At 42.4% G+C, this 20,112-nt stretch overlaps 1 protein-coding gene across 1 annotated transcript in view; it reads right to left on the reverse strand.

Annotated features, from left to right (window-relative positions):
• The window catches only part of ext2 (exostosin glycosyltransferase 2), a 54,533-nt gene extending 34,906 nt beyond the window's left edge, over nt 1–19,627 (reverse strand). The window contains exons 1-6 of the mRNA XM_063012904.1: nt 19,546–19,627; nt 14,090–14,419; nt 12,601–12,824; nt 11,677–11,766; nt 957–1,073; nt 668–863 (exon numbers count right to left, since the gene is read on the reverse strand). Coding sequence (XP_062868974.1) covers nt 668–863; nt 957–1,073; nt 11,677–11,766; nt 12,601–12,824; nt 14,090–14,404 — 942 coding nt within the window. The 5' untranslated portion in view covers nt 14,405–14,419; nt 19,546–19,627. The remainder of the gene's footprint in view (nt 1–667; nt 864–956; nt 1,074–11,676; nt 11,767–12,600; nt 12,825–14,089; nt 14,420–19,545) is intronic.
• Between the last annotated feature and the right edge of the window lie 485 nt (nt 19,628–20,112).

The following is a 20,112-nucleotide window of genomic DNA, read 5'->3' on the forward strand; positions in this document are numbered from 1 at the left end:
TTATTAGTTGAATGATAAAGCAAATAAAAAGAAATAATGTTGTATTTTGTAGTATTATAGAGTAGCCGTATATTTTGGTAATACAGCTGTGTCGCAATTTTTCAACCCCAACATAATAGTGATCTTAAATCCTACTAGTCAGTAAAGACCGAAAGTTGGGTTACAACATGATTAAACCATGGTGAACTCAATAACAAGCCTTAATTTCCTTCAGCTGTGACGTATCACATATAAAACACATAGCAATTCAAGTGTTCTAAAAGCGCTGCACCACCTGAGCACTGAAATCAATAACAAAAACTACAAAGTTTAAATTGGTATAAGGTAAAAGACAGAGCTTAGTCATTACTCATGCTAAACGTTTTTAATGCAAATCACCTCTTAGATTTAGGGTGCTCAGGTAACTACTACTGAGATCCTTGTCTGGAATCTCAGTGGTGCTGTCGGCCAGGCATCTACATAGACAAGATTAGTTATGTCTGAAGGGTGGGGGTGGCCAAACAGTCTGGTATGCAGACCTGGATGATCTACTGTGTAAACCTCTGAATAAGGTAGAACCTGGGGTAAATAACCTTTATTATACCAGCGTATGCTTTAATCTATAGCAAGAAAAAATGTGCCACAAATGTTACAGAATACAGAATCGGCTACTCTGGTTATCACCCACCTGTAGGACCTGGGGATATTCATACACCTGGCCCTTGTAGCATCGTTTCCTGGCTGAAAGCATGCCCTGAGAGAGGTTACTGCATTTGTCCAGGAGAAGTATCGACTCTCCATTTTCTTCCTTTAGCTTCTCCAGCTCCATGCGATACTCTCGATGGATGGCTGTCTGAGTGGACAATATAAAGTAGTGACGTGGTCTGAAATGCAGAGTGAAAAAAATCATTTAGAGCACAGTCACAGTAAAGCAAGGGAGTGGTAAAATGGGCAAATAGGAGAAAAAAAAAACGTACCCTGCCTGTCTCTCTGGAAGGTCGACTTCAGCTGACAGTGGGCTGTAAACAGGAATGCTGACATCATAGCCTTGTCTATAGGTCCATGTGGAGAATCCTCCTCCAGCAAGCAGAGCTCTGGACAACAAACCATTGCCATACTTTTTAATCCAAACTATTTAACAGTTTGGTGCTGCTATAAAGCTAAGCAATTACTGGCAAAGATGTGAACCATGTTTCTCACTTTTATTATACATAGCTAAGGCCCTACCTAACTTACATTCGCGAAGCATTCAACTGCCTTATGTTTACTGGTTAATTTGCACTATGAGGCGGTCCTAGCAATCCTTCAGCAATTCAGCTAGCAATTGGTTAGTCAAAATGTCCAAGATGTCAAAGTCTAAAGCAACTCAAAACAGTACACATGTAACTGAGTTTGGAAAACTCCCAACCAATTCTGTGGACGCAGACGCTTGAATGGAGCAATGCTAATACAACTGAAATTCAGGGTTTAAATCAACAGCATGGTATTAGTCAATGGGGCATCTACATATACAGTGTATCACAAAAGTGAGTACATCCCTCACATTTCTGCAGATATTTAAGTATATCTTTTCATGGGACAACACTGACAAAATGACACTTTGACACAATGAAAAGTAGTCTGTGTGCAGCTTATATAACAGTGTAAATTTATTCTTCCCTCAAAATAACTCAATATACAGCCATTAATGTCTAAACCACCGGCAACAAAAGTGAGTACACCCCTTAGTGAAAGTTCCTGAAGTGTCAATATTTTGTGTGGCCACCATTATTTCCCAGAACTGCCTTAACTCTCCTGGGCATGGAGTTTACCAGAGCTTCACAGGTTGCCACTGGAATGCTTTTCCACTCCTCCATGACGACATTACGGAGCTGGCAGATATTCGAGACTTTGCGCTCCTCCACCTTCCGCTTGAGGATGCCCCAAAGATGTTCTATTGGGTTTAGGTCTGGAGACATGCTTGGCCAGTCCATCACCTTTACCCTCAGCCTCTTCAATAAAGCAGTGGTCGTCTTAGAGGTGTGTTTGGGGTCATTATCATGCTGGAACACTGCCCTGCGACCCAGTTTCCGGAGGGAGGGGATCATGCTCTGCTTCAGTATTTCACAGTACATATTGGAGTTCATGTGTCCCTCAATGAAATGTAACTCCCCAACACCTGCTGCACTCATGCAGCCCCAGACCATGGCATTCCCACCACCATGCTTGACTGTAGGCATGACACACTTATCTTTGTACTCCTCACCTGATTGCCGCCACACATGCTTGAGACCATCTGAACCAAACAAATTAATCTTGGTCTCATCAGACCATAGGATATGGTTCCAGTAATCCATGTCCTTTGTTGACATGTCTTCAGCAAACTGTTTGCGGGCTTTCTTGTGTAGAGACTTCAGAAGAGGCTTCCTTCTGGGGTGACAGCCATGCAGACCAATTTGATGTAGTGTGCGGCGTATGGTCTGAGCACTGACAGGCTGACCCCCCACCTTTTCAATCTCTGCAGCAATGCTGACAGCACTCCTGCGCCTATCTTTCAAAGACAGCAGTTGGATGTGACGCTGAGCACGTGCACTCAGCTTCTTTGGACGACCAACGCGAGGTCTGTTCTGAGTGGACCCTGCTCTTTTAAAACGCTGGATGATCTTGGCCACTGTGCTGCAGCTCAGTTTCAGGGTGTTGGCAATCTTCTTGTAGCCTTGGCCATCTTCATGTAGCGCAACAATTCGTCTTTTAAGATCCTCAGAGAGTTCTTTGCCATGAGGTGCCATGTTGGAACTTTCAGTGACCAGTATGAGAGAGTGTGAGAGCTGTACTACTAAATTGAACACACCTGCTCCCTATGCACACCTGAGACCTAGTAACACTAACAAATCACATGACATTTTGGAGGGAAAATGACAAGCAGTGCTCAATTTGGACATTTAGGGGTGTAGTCTCTTAGGGGTGTACTCACTTTTGTTGCCGGTGGTTTAGACATTAATGGCTGTATATTGAGTTATTTTGAGGGAAGAATAAATTTACACTGTTATATAAGCTGCACACAGACTACTTTTCATTGTGTCAAAGTGTCATTTTGTCAGTGTTGTCCCATGAAAAGATATACTTAAATATCTGCAGAAATGTGAGGGGTGTACTCACTTTTGTGATACACTGTATATACAGACGTGAGTGGCTGCGTTTCAGGTAGGAGGGGAGGTAGCTGATGCATCGCAATGGTTTGTTTGTTTGTTTTTATAATGCCATGTTGTCAACTTTATGACATTTACATCAGAAATCGGTGTTTTATTGTATTATTGTATTTCTGTATTATGCCCCACAATGGACTGACATCCTATCTGGAATAAGATATTGCATTGCGCTCTGTGATTACAGGGAAACCAGCCCCACCACAACTAGGGCTGTCGCGGTGAAAGAATTTCTCCTTGCGATATTCAACCTGCCTCAATATCGCGGTATGCGGTGATATCGCCATATTTTTTTTGTTTTTGTTTTTGAAAATTACTTAATTAATCTGGATTTTAGAGCTATATAAACAAGCTTTATTGTTAGGCTATGATTCGATATATTATTGCTTTATAATGACAAAGATGAGACAGCTTTAAGACCAATGAAATGCGTGTTTAATGTTAAATACAGAACAGAGCAGGGATGCGCGTCTTTTCTCTATTAAAAAAAGATTTTAATTTAGCTTCTAGCCTAGGCTAGATATACAGTGTATCACAAAAGTGAGTACACCCCTCACATTTCTGCAGATATTTAAGTATATCTTTTCATGGGACAACACTGACAGAATGACACTTTGACACAATGAAAAGTAGTCTGTGTGCAGCTTATATAACAGTGTAAATTTATTCTTCCCTCAAAATAACTCAATATACAGCCATTAATGTCTAAACCACCGGCAACAAAAGTGAGTACACCCCTTAGTGAAAGTTCCTGAAGTGTCAATATTTTGTGTGGCCACCATTATTTCCCAGAACTGCCTTAACTCTCCTGGGCATGGAGTTTACCAGAGCTTCACAGGTTGCCACTGGAATGCTTTTCCACTCCTCCATGACGACATCACGGAGCTGGCGGATATTCGAGACTTCGCGCTCTTCCACCTTCCGCTTGAGGATGCCCCAAAGATGTTCTATTGGGTTTAGGTCTGGAGACATGCTTGGCCAGTCCATCACCTTTACCCTCAGCCTCTTCAATAAAGCAGTGGTCGTCTTAGAGGTGTGTTTGGGGTCATTATCATGCTGGAACACTGCCCTGCGACCCAGTTTCCGGAGGGAGGGGATCATGCTCTGCTTCAGTATTTCACAGTACATATTGGAGTTCATGTGTCCCTCAATGAAATGTAACTCCCCAACACCTGCTGCACTCATGCAGCCCCAGACCATGGCATTCCCACCACCATGCTTGACTGTAGGCATGACACACTTATCTTTGTACTCCTCACCTGATTGCCGCCACACATGCTTGAGACCATCTGAACCAATCAAATTAATCTTGGTCTCATCAGACCATAGGACATGGTTCCAGTAATCCATGTCCTTTGATGACATGTCTTCAGCAAACTGTTTGCGGGCTTTCTTGTGTAGAGACTTCAGAAGAGGCTTCCTTCTGGGGTGACAGCCATGCAGACCAATTTGATGTAGTGTGCGGCGTATGGTCTGAGCACTGACAGGCTGACCCCCCACCTTTTCAATCTCTGCGGCAATGCTGACAGCACTCCTGCGCCTATCTTTCAAAGACAGCAGTTGGATGTGACGCTGAGCACGTGCACTCAGCTTCTTTGGACGACCAACACGAGGTCTGTTCCGAGTGGACCCTGCTCTTTTAAAACGCTGGATGATCTTGGCCACTGTGCTGCAGCTCAGTTTCAGGGTGTTGGCAATCTTCTTGTAGCCTTGGCCATCTTCATGTAGCGCAACAATTCGTCTTTTAAGATCCTCAGAGAGTTCTTTGCCATGAGGTGCCATGTTGGAACTTTCAGTGACCAGTATGAGAGAGTGTGAGAGCTGTACTACTAAATTGAACACACCTGCTCCCTATGCACACCTGAGACCTAGTAACACTAACAAGTCACATGACATTTTGGAGGGAAAATGACAAGCAATGCTCAATTTGGACATTTAGGGGTGTAGTCTCTTAGGGGTGTACTCACTTTTGTTGCCGGTGGTTTAGACATTAATGGCTGTATATTGAGTTATTTTGAGGGAAGAATAAATTTACACTGTTATATAAGCTGCACACAGACTACTTTTCATTGTGTCAAAGTGTCATTTTGTCAGTGTTGTCCCATGAAAAGATATACTTAAATATCTGCAGAAATGTGAGGGGTGTACTCACTTTTGTGATACACTGTACACTTTGAAACGAAAAAAAAAAGAGTTTAGGCTAAATATTTGAAACGCACATCTAATCAAAATATGGTAAAAAAAATAGAATAAAGAATAAAGTCTGTAAGAGTTTAAACCTGCATTATCATGCGCGCTGGAAGAACCAACATGTTTTTCATTTATTTAACATTTATTACGCCCGATTGTAAGCGTATAAAACAAGATGGACCCTGCAAAAAAAAACAAAAAAGAAAAACATGAATATCGCGGTGATGCGGTTGCTTGGCATGCCCTGCGGTTGGCTGGTCTATACCGCGATATTTCAAAATTGCGGTTAGCGCGATAGCCCTAACCACAACCCTGACCAGTGGTGTTAACATGAAAACGAATGAATGAGTGGCAGCATGTTGGCTTATACATGGGAGAGAGCTCTTCATTTCTTGGCAGTGGTAGCTCAGCTGTTAAGGTACCGAACTAGTAAACGTAAGGTTGGCGGTTCAAGCCCCACTGTCAACAAGTTGCCACTGTTGGGCCCCTGAGCAAGGCCCCTAACCTTCAATTGCTTGAACTGTAGTCAGTGATGAGTGTGTCACTTTGGATAAAAGCGTCTGCTAGATGCCGCAAATGTAAATTTCATTTATCAACAACCGTGTTCGTGTCATCAACCGACACAAGGCAGGAATACCCTGGACAGGGCGTCAATCGATTGCAGGGCTTCTAGCCAATCATGCTGAGATTTAAACCCAAGCACCCTACAGATTAGATACTGGACAATTTTATTGCCAGCTTAGAGTTCAACTTAGATGAATATTAGTAAGCTGTACTGGAGATAAACCTTATAGCCCATGATTTAATTCTATATTGATGGGAACTAGTTAGCTCTCTAGCTATCAAGCCTAGCCGCCATGACAACACAAGAAGCTAGGGTTCGGCTTTCTCATACTAGTTGGGTGGTCGCCAAATCATACATGCTGTTCAAACCTCGAAAAATATTACTGAGCCAAAAACCACAAACTATAACAAGAGTTAGTCCAGCTCTGACAGTGATTACAAATGTGTGTCAGCTTATCAGTTCCAGGGTTATAGGTCTCTTTCCAAGCCAGCTGACATAAGCATTGTCTTGTCCGACTGGAAACAACTGTCCAGGGACATTCCAGAAACGTCCGACTGAATCAACCTATTAAACTAGAGTTCACTGTGGAGGAAGACACTGATTGAGAACCATATTCATACACTAACTGAAAAGCTGCAAAACACAAACAAAGCAGCACATGCTGTCTTGTAATCTACCCACGCACATACACGCAGACTGACAGATGTTCCTGTCAGGGTTGCACTCCAAATGGTGCACAGCTGGATAAATCCAGGAAATTCTCTACAGCTTCAGATAAGTGTTCCCCATTTTAGAGCTTTCTGGTACATAAAACGCACCTTTTTTCCAACCAAAAAGCGACTGAGGAGCCAAAAACAGGCTAAGAACCACGGGATGTGTAGCAGTAAATACCAGGAGATTATGTATGTCTGTCTGCTCTCTGCACTCCACTGTTCTTCTCTTTCATGACTTCTCTTAGATGCTTCTTTGATCTCTCTTGAACCAATGAAACGTATCGTAGCTATTGTATGTACGGTTTATTTTTCCATCCAGCTATATCACGTTTCATGAAATGCATGCAATGTTGTTGAATATAAGAATTCTGTATGTAAGCATATCCTGTAAAAAGCTCATGAGTTATATTTATGAAGGCAAAAAGTATCCAGACCTTTAAAATAGACAAGTAGTAAACGTGATTCAAAAATACATTGTCAAACTGTCTAGGGATCCTAATGATTTATGCTGAATAAAATTATTTAAATACCGCTGGATAGAATGATTTAAAAATGCACTTCATTGTCCTGCAATAAGGTTTATTGCGGGTTTTCTGAAAGTGAGCTCACACAATGGTGAAAGTCACGCTACCGAAGTTCTGGGGGTTAGGATCAAAGGTTGGGTTCACAAATAGGGAAGGTGAATGGTGTTAGTGCTGGTCCCAAATCAAATATGCTGAAGAGAATCATTCCTGTAGGTTGGTGAAAACGTCAAGTGTGCTGCATCAAATATACACCAAATCCAAGTTCAAACTACTTCATGGATATTCTGGCACAGGCTTGACGTTTCAATCCACATTGTCTTTAGATTCAGGCAATTTAACTATTCCAAAGTACCATAACATTAAAACCACCTCCTTGTTTCTACACTCACTGTCCATTTAATCAGCTCCACTTACCATATAGAAGCACTTTGTAGTTCTACAATTACTGACTGTAGTCCATCTATTTCTCTACACACTTTTTCAGCCTCCTTTTACTCTGTTCTTCAGTGGTCAGGACCCCCACAGGACCACCACAGAGCAGGTATTATTTAGGTGGTGGGTCATTCTCAGCACTGCAGTGACAATGACATGGTGGTGGTGTGTTAGTGTGTGTCTATCGCTGCTGTTTCAGTCATCTTCTAGGTCTTCATCAGTGGACACAGGACGCTGCCCACGGGGCGCTGTTGGCTGGATATTTTTGGTTGGTGGACTATTCTCAGTCCAGCAGTGACAATGAGGTGTATAAAAACTCCATCAGCATTGCTGTGTCTTACCCCCTCATACCAGCACCATGTCAGTGTCACTGAAAGCAGGCTAAAACAGTATGTAGAGAAATAGATGGACTACAGTCAGTAATTGTAGAACTACAAAGTGCTTCTATATGGTAAGTGGAGCTGATAAAATGGACAGTGAGTGTAGAAACAAGGAGGTGGTTTAAATGTTATGGTTGATCTGTGTGGGTGTAAGTGTATATACAGTGTATCACGAAAGTGAGTACACCCCTCACATTTCTGCAAATATTTCATTATATCTTTTCATGGGACAACACTATAGACATGAAACTTGGATATAACTTAGAGTAGTCAGTGTACAGCTTGTATAGCAGTGTAGATTTACTGTCTTCTGAAAATAACTCAACACACAGCCATTAATGTCTAAATAGCTGGCAACATAAGTGAGTACACCCCACAGTGAACATGTCCAAATTGTGCCCAAATGTGTCGTTGTCCCTCCCTGGTGTCATGTGTCAAGGTCCCAGGTGTAAATGGGGAGCAGGGCTGTTAAATTTGGTGTTTTGGGTACAATTCTCTCATACTGGCCACTGGATATTCAACATGGCACCTCATGGCAAAGAACTCTCTGAGGATGTGAGAAATATAATTGTTGCTCTCCACAAAGATGGCCTGGGCTATAAGAAGATTGCTAACACCCTGAAACTGAGCTACAGCATGGTTGCCAAGGTCATACAGCGGTTTTCCAGGACAGGTTCCACTCGGAACAGGCTTCGCCAGGGTCGACCAAAGAAGTCGAGTCCACGTGTTCGGCGTCATATCCAGAGGTTGGCTTTAAAAAATAGACACATGAGTGCTGCCAGCATTGCTGCAGAGGTTGAAGACGTGGGACGTCAGCCTGTCAGTGCTCAGACCATACACCGCACACTGCATCAACTCGGTCTGCATGGTCGTCATCCCAGAAGGAAGCTGACGCACAAGAAAGCCAGCAAACAGTTTGCTGAAGACAAGCAGTCCAAGAACATGGATTACTGGAATGCCCTGTGGTCTGACGAGACCAAGATAAACTTGTTTGGCTCAGATGGTGTCCAGCATGTGTGGCGGCGCCCTGGTGAGAAGTACCAAGACAACTGTATCTTACCTACAGTCAAGCATGGTGGTGGTAGCATCATGGTCTTGGGCTGCATGAGTGTTGCTGGCACTGGGGAGCTGCAGTTCATTGAGGGAAACATGAATTCCAACATGTACTGTGACATTCCGAAACAGAGCATGATCCCCTTCCTTCGAAAACAGGGCCTCATGGCAGTTTTCCAACAGGATAACGACCCCAAACACAACCACCAAGATGACAACTGCCTTGCTAAGGAAGCTGAAGGTAAAGGTGATGGACTAAACCCAATTGAGCACCTGTGGCGCATCCTCAAGTGGAAGGTGGAGGAGTTTAAGGTGTCTAACATCCACCAGCTCCGTGATGTCATCACGGAGGAGTGGAAGAGGATTCCAGTAGCAACCTGTGCAGCTCTGGTGAATTCCATGCCCAGGAGGGTTAAGGCAGTGATAATAATGGTGGTCACACAAAATATTGACACTTTGGGCACAATTTGGACATGTTCACTGTGGGGTGTACTCACTTATGTTGCCAGCTATTTAGACATTAATGGCTGTGTGTTGAGTTATTTTCAGAAGACAGTAAATCTACACTGCTATACAAGCTGTACACTGACTACTCTAAGTTATATCCAAGTTTCATGTCTATAGTGTTGTCCCATGAAAAGATATAATGAAATATTTGCAGAAATGTGAGGGGTGTACTCACTTTCGTGATACACTGTATATACAGTGTATCACAAAAGTGAGTACACCCCTCACATTTCTGCAGATATTTAAGTATATCTTTTCATGGGACAACACTGACAAAATGACACTTTGACACAATGAAAAGTAGTCTGTGTGCAGCTTATATAACAGTGTAAATTTATTCTTCCCTCAAAATAACTCAATATACAGCCATTAATGTCTAAACCACCGGCAACAAAAGTGAGTACACCCCTAAGAGACTACACCCCTAAATGTCCAAATTGAGCACTGCTTGTCATTTTCCCTCCAAAATGTCATGTGATTTGTTAGTGTTACTAGGTCTCAGGTGTGCATAGGGAGCAGGTGTGTTCAATTTAGTAGTACAGCTCTCACACTCTCTCATACTGGTCACTGAAAGTTCCAACATGGCACCTCATGGCAAAGAACTCTCTGAGGATCTTAAAAGACGAATTGTTGCGCTACATGAAGATGGCCAAGGCTACAAGAAGATTGCCAACACCCTGAAACTGAGCTGCAGCACAGTGGCCAAGATCATCCAGCGTTTTAAAAGAGCAGGGTCCACTCAGAACAGACCTCGCGTTGGTCGTCCAAAGAAGCTGAGTGCACGTGCTCAGCGTCACATCCAACTGCTGTCTTTGAAAGATAGGCGCAGGAGTGCTGTCAGCATTGCTGCAGATATTGAAAAGGTGTGGGGTCAGCCTGTCAGTGCTCAGACCATACGCCGCACACTACATCAAATTGGTCTGCATGGCTGTCACCCCAGAAGGAAGCCTCTTCTGAAGTCTCTACACAAGAAAGCCCGCAAACAGTTTGCTGAAGACATGTCAACAAAGGACATGGATTACTGGAACCATGTCTTATTGGCTGATGAGACCAAGATTAATTTGTTTGGTTCAGATGGTCTCAAGCATGTGTGGCAGCAATCAGGTGAGGAGTACAAAGATAAGTGTGTCATGCCTACAGTCAAGCATGGTGGTGGGAATGCCATGGTCTGGGGCTGCATGAGTGCAGCAGGTGTTGGGGAGTTACATTTCATTGAGGGACACATGAACTCCAATATGTACTGTGAAATACTGAAGCAGAGCATGATCCCCTCCCTCCGGAAACTGGGTCGCAGGGCAGTGTTCCAGCATGATAATGACCCCAAACACACCTCTAAGACGACCACTGCTTTATTGAAGAGGCTGAGGGTAAAGGTGATGGACTGGCCAAGCATGTCTCCAGACCTAAACCCAATAGAACATCTTTGGGGCATCCTCAAGCGGAAGGTGGAGGAGCGCAAAGTCTCGAATATCCGCCAGCTCCGTGATGTCGTCATGGAGGAGTGGAAAAGCATTCCAGTGGCAACCTGTGAAGCTCTGGTAAACTCCATGCCCAGGAGAGTTAAGGCAGTTCTGGGAAATAATGGTGGCCACACAAAATATTGACACTTCAGGAACTTTCACTAAGGGGTGTACTCACTTTTGTTGCTGGTGGTTTAGACATTAATGGCTGTATATTGAGTTATTTTGAGGGAAGAATAAATTTACACTGTTATATAAGCTGCACACAGACTACTTTTCATTGTGTCAAAGTGTCATTTTGTCAGTGTTGTCCCATGAAAAGATATACTTAAATATCTGCAGAAATGTGAGGGGTGTACTCACTTTTGTGATACACTGTATATACTGTGTATACCGACATGCCGTACAACTTTATGTACTACAGCTGTACAATGCCAGAAAAAACATTAAATAAAATACACACTCCAACACCTGTGCAATACGTTTAGTGCAGTAAACCACAAAGGCAAATCTAGTAAGACTAATTCTCTGCTTCCCTCTAGTGGACAGAAAAATTCATTCGTTCCATTCTGCCGAATCTATCAGCCGTTAGAAATGCAATGACCACGACCAATTCATTTCAAAAGAGGGCAAAAAAATTACTTCATTTACTCATGGAATTTTAATATCTTGGACGTTTTAGACTCACCTGTCTCTGGGCACGTCCAAAGCTGTATTATAGTCTGGAGGTCCTCCGGGTAACATGTTGAACAGCAGATGATTCATCCCTTTGTCCCATCTGAAAACATACAGGGTATAAATAAGGAATAAATAAGCAAAGAAGTGCTGACTATTTTTTTTTTTTAATTGTTTCCCCTTTTTCTCCCCCTTCCTCATCTCTGTGCAGGCGCCTCTAATTAGCCGGCAGGGGTCGTAATCGCATTCTGACAGAGAGAGACCCACATCCGGTTCTTTGTCCCGCCCCCCAACTGAGCAACCGGCCAATCGTGCTGACTATTTTAAACATCGGCAAAACGTAATTGGTTTCTGACATGAAGTAGCACAAGAGACAAATATCTGCTTTAGCCAACACGTGTCTGGCAATATTTTGGAAAACTACACAAATAGTGTCAGATGACTCAAACAGCTAACTAACAAGTCACTACACCTAATAGCATACATTTTTAATTAGAATTGCATTTTACAGCTGGAATCCAGGGTTTAAATCCTCAAGTGTTATCAGCCGGTCAGGCTCTTAAATACAGACCAAACTCGCTGATGTCTGAGGGTGAAATAGCCGCAGCCCTGTGATGGATTTGTGTCCCGTCAGGAGTATGTTACTGCATAGTTCCCAGTGATTCAGCAAAAACTGGACCCACCTCGACCCTTACCAGGATTAAACGCTGGTAAAAATGAACGAATGAATGAATTTAAGTGCTCATGGAAAACCCATGTGGAGATAGATGATAACATTAAACTTCCTGCAATGAGTCACAATAACCAAGGAGTCACGTTTGAGTTAGGATTTCACATATCCATTCATAACTTTGCATTTGCGGTGGGTCAGGAATTGGAAAGCCCAGCTTACAACACTATTACTCGTCCTTAAAAGGATATTAATTAGGAGGTGTACCTTGGTAACACGGCCAGAGCCTGAGCAGTCTCCCGAATCCGCAGGGAGTTCTGGTTCAGTACATCAACAGAGGGTATAAAAAGACATGCTCGTGTTACATCATCAGTGTAAAAGTCACTGTCTGAGATAGAACTTAGCAGGTCATTATACTCCCGGGACAGGCCAGCACTGCTGATAGGAACTCCGACCTCATCCACAAACCTCTGGAGCGAATAGATGAAGACCTGGAAACACAAAGTACATGAACAGAATGTTTTTCAATGAAAACAGATCGCAGTTGGAAATAAAAGTAAATAAAGCTCATAATTAGTTTAATTACTTATTTTAGAGATTAAATTACTTGTGGATATGGAGAAATGGATGATTATGTGCTACAAATGTGGTTGGAAACGTCTAATACAGTACACATTAAGGGTGGGGGATGAAAGGTGAATGTGTCACAACACACAGTGCATCAAACCCTTCTGTGTCTAGAGCTGCAGAGTCACAGACTAGTCAAAGTGCTCCTGTTCAGGGACCGTAACAAAACAGCAGAGCAAATATAGGGGTCCGACGGATGATTTTTTAAAAGATCATATGGCTGGGCACTGGTTCATCATTTACCCGCTAATAAAGACTGCTTGCAGGATTATCCACCTTACAAAATACAGAAGTTGAAAAACCTGCTGGTAATGTCCTGGTACCTTATTTCACAGGATTTCTTCAAATGGCTTGTCAGGGCAGGTCGGGTCAGAGCCATTCTGACAGCATATTAGGTGGCTGGTCCTTATGTTTTGGATAATCTGAGTATTTTTACGCCCTTTCTAACACAGATTAAGGGAATATCTAGCTTCTTTAAAAAACTAAACGACACAGCACTGATGCTCTTCAGTGCTTTGCAGCTCATGCTACAGACCACTAATGATCTGTAATCTTTAGCTTTTAAAGTGTAAATACACACTTTTTTTACTAGGTTATTGACTAGTAATAACAATACAAATAATGTTCCTATCAACCAGTCGGGCACCTACACAGACAAGACTGGCTATGTCTGTCAGGAGGGATGGTCAGAGGGATGTCATTACTGCTGCAATCTGCTGGCTGGTAGAAGGTGCCTGCACAAAGACAGTGAATAATGGGGAGAACAGTGTGACTCTCTCCAGATGTGATACTGTTCTCTGATTACAACAGTCTCTGCCAGGTAAAAAGAAGTGGTTAGCAATTGTACATGTGTCAGAGGTGACATGTTAGGTAACAGTGCTACCCACCGAGTCACCATGCTGCCCCAAGGACCAGAAGTTATAAAAACAAGTAAATAAATAAAATGAGCATTATTTTATAGAGCCAGAATTTAGAAGTTTCATTTATAGAAAGAAAATATTTTGGACATGTAATGACAATAAATAAATGGTATACAAAAATTTGGTTAAACAATAAACACATGATTATTTCCTTAATGAGAACTGAATTAACATTATCATTGTAAATTAATACGTCTAAGACATCTCACCTTGATGCGGTTTTTAGGGTTGTATCCGCAGCGGTAGACATCAAAGCAGGTGTGCATGCGACAACTAAGGTCTCCCCTCTCAGGAATAGGACTGGACGCAAGTATTTTAACAAGTGGTGCATCATGCACACTGCGGCGGTCGAGAGTCCACTCTGTAGAGGACTCTATAGAGTGTGGCCAGAACTGGAACATCCCAGTTGCGATCAAGCCGAGCAGCACCACAGAGAATAGAGTGATGTAGTAGATGCGATGCTTGGTCTTCATGCGAGGGATGAGAGCAGGGCCCCGAGAGCTGTATTTTACTGATGCACACATTATGAAACAAAAGCACTGTAACAGGGAAAAGAACACTTTTTAGCAAATGTGAACTGAAAGATAAAGTCAAAAAATATACATAATAGAAAACATTGTTTACGTATAGTACAGTAGTACTACTACAATAGCATTTAGGATCATTTGTGTAGGCTGTGGTGCGTTCACATTTTAATTCCAGTTTAAATACTGTAGATCCAAAATGTCTTTACTCACACTGGCACACTGGCCAGTAAAAGTACTAGCATGCATTTATTTATTTTTTAGGATTTTAACATCATCAGTCACATTTACACACTTTGGTTACACTTATGTCTTTAATATCAAACACAATCATGGACAATTTTATATCTTCAATTCACCTCACTCGCATGACTTTGGACTGTGGGAGGAAACCAGAGCCCCCGGAGGAAACCCACGCTGACACGGGGAGAACATGCTAACCACACAGAAAGGACCCTGACTGCTCCACTTGAGAATCAAACTTAGAACCCTCTTCCTGTGAGGAGACAGTGCTACCCACCAAGCCACTGTGCTGCCAAACAAGCTCTGACTTGAAAAGACTTTGTCATGACTGACCAGACAGACCAGACAGACCGGACATAAAAACACAGTCAGACATTGCTGACTTTGCTGCAGCACTCACAAATACACAATTCCCCCCCCCCTTTTTCTCCCCCTTTAGTGCATCCAGTTGTTCAATTTGCATCGTGCTTCCTCTCTGTCTATGCCGAACCCTGCCCTGACCGAGGAGATCGAAGCTAACCCATATCCCCTCCGAAACATGAGCAGCAGCCGGATGCATTTTTGCCACCCACACATTTATGAGTTTGGCGCCACCTAGCGTTGCATGCGGAGAGACACACCCTAAGGGCACTCTTCCTTATCTCTGTGCAGGCGCCTCTAATCAGCCGGCAGAGGTCGTAATCGCATTCTGACAGAGAGAGACCCACATCCGGTTCTTTGTCCCGCCCCCCAACTGAGCAACCGGCCAATCGCTGCTCATACAGCCACTCAGCCTCGGACCGGTGAGGCAGAGCTGGTTTCGATGCGATGTATCAGAATCCAGCTCTGGTTGCAGCGTGTCTTTTTACCGCTGCGCCACCTGAGCGGCCCCAATGCAGCTTTTGTTGTGCTACCAAATGTGTACTGATACATTTGCAACATAGTAATGCATGATATTGCAAAGCTGGAGGCATTTATATTTATTTATTTAATATTTATTAGGATTTTAACGTCATGTTTTACACACTTTGGTTACATTCATAACAGAAATGGTTACACAAGATTCATCAGTTTACAAGTTTAATGTCAAACACAGTCATGGACAATTTTGTTTCTCCAATTCACCTCACTTGCATGTTTTTAGACTGTCTTTGCTCCCGCAGGAAACCCACGCAGACACGGGGAGAACATGCACACTCCACACAGAAAGGACCCGGACCGCCCTACCTGGGAATCAAACCCAGGACCTTCTTGTTGCGAGGCGACAGTGCTACCCACTAAGCCACTGTGCCACCCCAGAGTGAATGTAAAGCCAACTACGTTAAGTTTGTTTATACTGCCAAACAAGCTCTGACTTGCAAAGACTATGCCAGACCAGACAGACCAGACATAAAAACACAAAGTCACTCACAATGCAGCTTGTGTTGTGCTACCAAATGTGTACTGACACATTTGCAACATAGTAATGCATGATATTGCATAGCTGAAGACATTTATGTACAGTATATATTTATTTTATTATTTATTATGATTTTAACGTCATGTTTTACACACTTTGGTTACATTCATGACAGAAACGGTTAGAGATGGACGATCGATCGGCTACGAATCGGTATCGGCCGATTTTTAATCAAAATATGCTATCGGCGATCGGCGATATTTCCTAAAAGTAGCCGATCCGATCGTGTGATATATAAAGACCATGTTAAGTTAACAGCTCAGTGGATTGATCCAGACTTTGAGCTACGAAGCACCAACCATCACATCACCATTCATCAACAATCGTACAGAAACCATCGTGAAAGCTCTTACGATGTAATTTTGCTGATTGTAATATTTACTTTAAAAAGATAATTCAACCCGGTCACATCTGAGTCGATTCTATCAGCACGTTATATAAACTCCTGGTTCAAATCGTAAGCGGTTCTTACTTGTGATGTAGATGAGAACAGAAGACGTTACAGAGCCAATCCGAGGCAAAAGTTTATTAATTACCAAATTCGTTAGTTCCGGATCATCTGCTGAACTTTTAGAAAACGTTTAGCTCCTTAGACGGAACGAGTCTGACTCGGTTACAGATCTGTGGTAATAGCAGTTTAATTAAGCTTTTTAATTAAGCTTTTTAATGTAAGAGAGTCACACAAAATGTTCTGTAGTAGCTGGTGTTTATTTAAAACCACGACATTTAATTAATAACAGTAAACACGGAGAGATAACTGAGAAGAGAAACTTACGCTTCACATAAAAACGAATCAACTCATGAATCAATGAATCACTTATAGCGATACTGTGAACAAAGCGTATCTTCTAAAGGCACAAACACACACACACACACGCGCTGCTCCGGTTTATCTTTACTGTGAGGCTCTTTTTAAGTTTATTTACTGCCCAAGATCGGAATCGGCTATCGGCCGATGTCCCTGAAAGGAGATCGGAGATCGGAATCGGTGCCCCGATCGGTCCATCTCTACAAACGGTCGTTTCACAAGATCCATCACTTCACAAGTTTAATGTCAAACATTTCATCAATTCACCTCACTTGCTTGTCTTTGGACTGTGGGAGGAAACCGGAGCTCCTGGAGGAAACCCACGCAGACACGGGGAGAACATGCAAACTCCACACAGAAAAAACTCTGCTTTGATAACGTTTTAAGCCTAATTCAAATCTAACTGTTCAGATTACAGTTGCATTGATTTCTTCGCTTTGTGGTTCCCTGTAAACAATAACAGTTCTCCATACAGTGTCAGTCAGTAGATGTCTGCTTATAATTTAAAATTGACCATCATAAGTTCTGAAATGCCAGTTTGACATTTCCCCAGTGTTGAAGACCACAAACCCAGCTTCAGTGTCCTTATTGTCATGTACAGGTCCTTCTCAAAAAATTAGCATATTGTGATAAAGTTCATTATTTTCCATAATGTAATGATAAAAATTAAACTTTCATATATTTTAGATTCATTGCACACCAACTGAAATATTTCAGGTCTTTTATTGTTTTAATACTGATGATTTTGGCATACAGCTCATGAAAACCCAAAATTCCTATCTCAAAAAATTAGCATATTTCATCCGACCAATAAAAGAAAAGTGTTTTTAATACAAAAAAAGTCAACCTTCAAATAATTATGTTCAGTTATGCACTCAATACTTGGTCGGGAATCCTTTTGCAGAAATGACTGCTTCAATGCGGCGTGGCATGGAGGCAATCAGCCTGTGGCACTGCTGAGGTGTTATGGAGGCCCAGGATGCTTCGATAGCGGCCTTAAGCTCATCCAGAGTGTTGGGTCTTGTGTCTCTCAACTTTCTCTTCACACTATCCCACAGATTCTCTATGGGGTTCAGGTCAGGAGAGTTGGCAGGCCAATTGAGCACAGTAATACCATGGTCAGTAAACCATTCACCAGTGGTTTTGGCACTGTGAGCAGGTGCCAGGTCGTGCTGAAAAATGAAATCTTCATCTCCATAAAGCTTTTCAGCAGATGGAAGCATGAAGTGCTCCAAAATCTCCTGATAGCTAGCTGCATTGACCCTGCCCTTGATAAAACACAGTGGACCAACACCAGCAGCTGACATGGCACCCCAGACCATCACTGACTGTGGGTACTTGACACTGGACTTCAGGCATTTTGGCATTTCCTTCTCCCCAGTCTTCCTCCAGACTCTGGCACCTTGATTTCCGAATGACATGCAAAATTTGCTTTAATCCGAAAACAGTACTTTGGACCACTGAGCAACAGTCCAGTGCTGCTGTTTCTGGTTCAAAAGTGGCTTGACCTGGGGAATGCGGCACCTGTAGCCCATTTCCTGCACACGCCTGTGCACGGTGGCTCTGGATGTTTCTACTCCAGACTCAGTCCACTGCTTCCGCAGGTCCCCCAAGGTCTGGAATCGGCCCTTCTCCACAATCTTCCTCAGGGTCCGGTCACCTCTTCTCGTTGTGCAGCGTTTTCTGCCACACTTTTTCCTTCCCACAGACTTCCCACTGAGGTGCCTTGATACAGCACTCTGGGAACAGCCTATTCGTTCAGAAATTTCTTTCTGTGTCTTACCCTCTTGCTTGAGGGTGTCAATGATGGCCTTCTGGACAGCAGTCAGATCGGCAGTCTTACCCATGATTGCAGTTTTGAGTAATGAACCAGGCTGGGAGTTTTTAAAAGCCTCAGGAATCTTTTGCAGGTGTTTAGAGTTAATTCGTTGATTCAGATGATTAGGTTAATAGCTCGTTTAGAGAACCTTTTCATGATATGCTAATTTTTTGAGATAGGAATTTTGGGTTTTCATGAGCTGTATGCCAAAATCATCAGTATTAAAACAATAAAAGACCTGAAATATTTCAGTTGGTGTGCAATGAATCTAAAATATATGAAAGTTTAATTTTTATCATTACATTATGGAAAATAATGAACTTTATCACAATATGCTAATTTTTTGAGAAGGACCTGTAGATGCAAAAACTGCATAGTTTGTACAGACCTGAAGGGAATACTGTGACCTTCTTCTAAATATATATAAACAGTAAAGTAAAAAAAACTTGACATAGGGACAGCGGGTCTATCAAAATCAACCCGAATTAAAAATCTAATTAATTGTCTATTCTGACAAGACAATTTCAAAACTATTCATTAAAGATACTACACAGAAGCTTGGTTTTCCTAAGGGCAAGACATGTTAGCTTTATCTGGTTTAGCTAACAGACTCGTCCTGTCAGACAGACAGTTCAAGATATTTTAATACATTAACGTTTCTTCGTATTTTATTATCCACTACAAACTGTAATTAATGTTAAACTGTAGCAAAAGGGGGTACAATAACTTAACGCTGTGTAAATTATGTGTTATTTGCTGTATAAAGGCTCGTCAGAATCACAATAATCTAGCTAGCCAGTTAGCTAGTTACAGATAAAACAAACGTAGCCTACCTTAGCTTGGTCCTGTCACTACTCCTCCAGAAGACGTCGTGTTAAACTAATTCATATTCATTTTTAGTTAAGAAACCGAACAATATCTTCAACAATAATTAATATTTTCTTCAAAAAAATCCATAAACATTCCGAAGATAAGGAACTACTCGAAGAGGGAGGATTCATCCACACCTCTCTCCTTCAGAGTGCGTGTCGCCATCTACTGTAAAGGATCCTTCATTCGGTACAGCACGGACATGGGCTGTATCCCAAATAGTTCTATACAGACTATACAGTGTACATTACACCCAACAGATATTGTCATTTAATACCCTATGTAGTATACCTATACAGAGAAGCTCAAGTAATTTGCCTTGTAGCCCAAGAGTAATGAAACAACATCACCCAGCACACTGATCAGCCATAACATTAAAACCACCTCCTTGTTTCTACACACACTGTCCATGTTATCAACTCCACTTACCATATAGAAGCACTTTGTAGTTCTACAATTACTGACTGTAGTCCATCTTTCATCTTGTTCTTCAATGGTCAGGACTCTCCCAGGACCACCACAGAGCAGGT

Source organism: Trichomycterus rosablanca, chromosome 17, assembly GCF_030014385.1.
Source record: "Trichomycterus rosablanca isolate fTriRos1 chromosome 17, fTriRos1.hap1, whole genome shotgun sequence".
Lineage (NCBI taxonomy): Eukaryota > Metazoa > Chordata > Actinopteri > Siluriformes > Trichomycteridae > Trichomycterus > Trichomycterus rosablanca.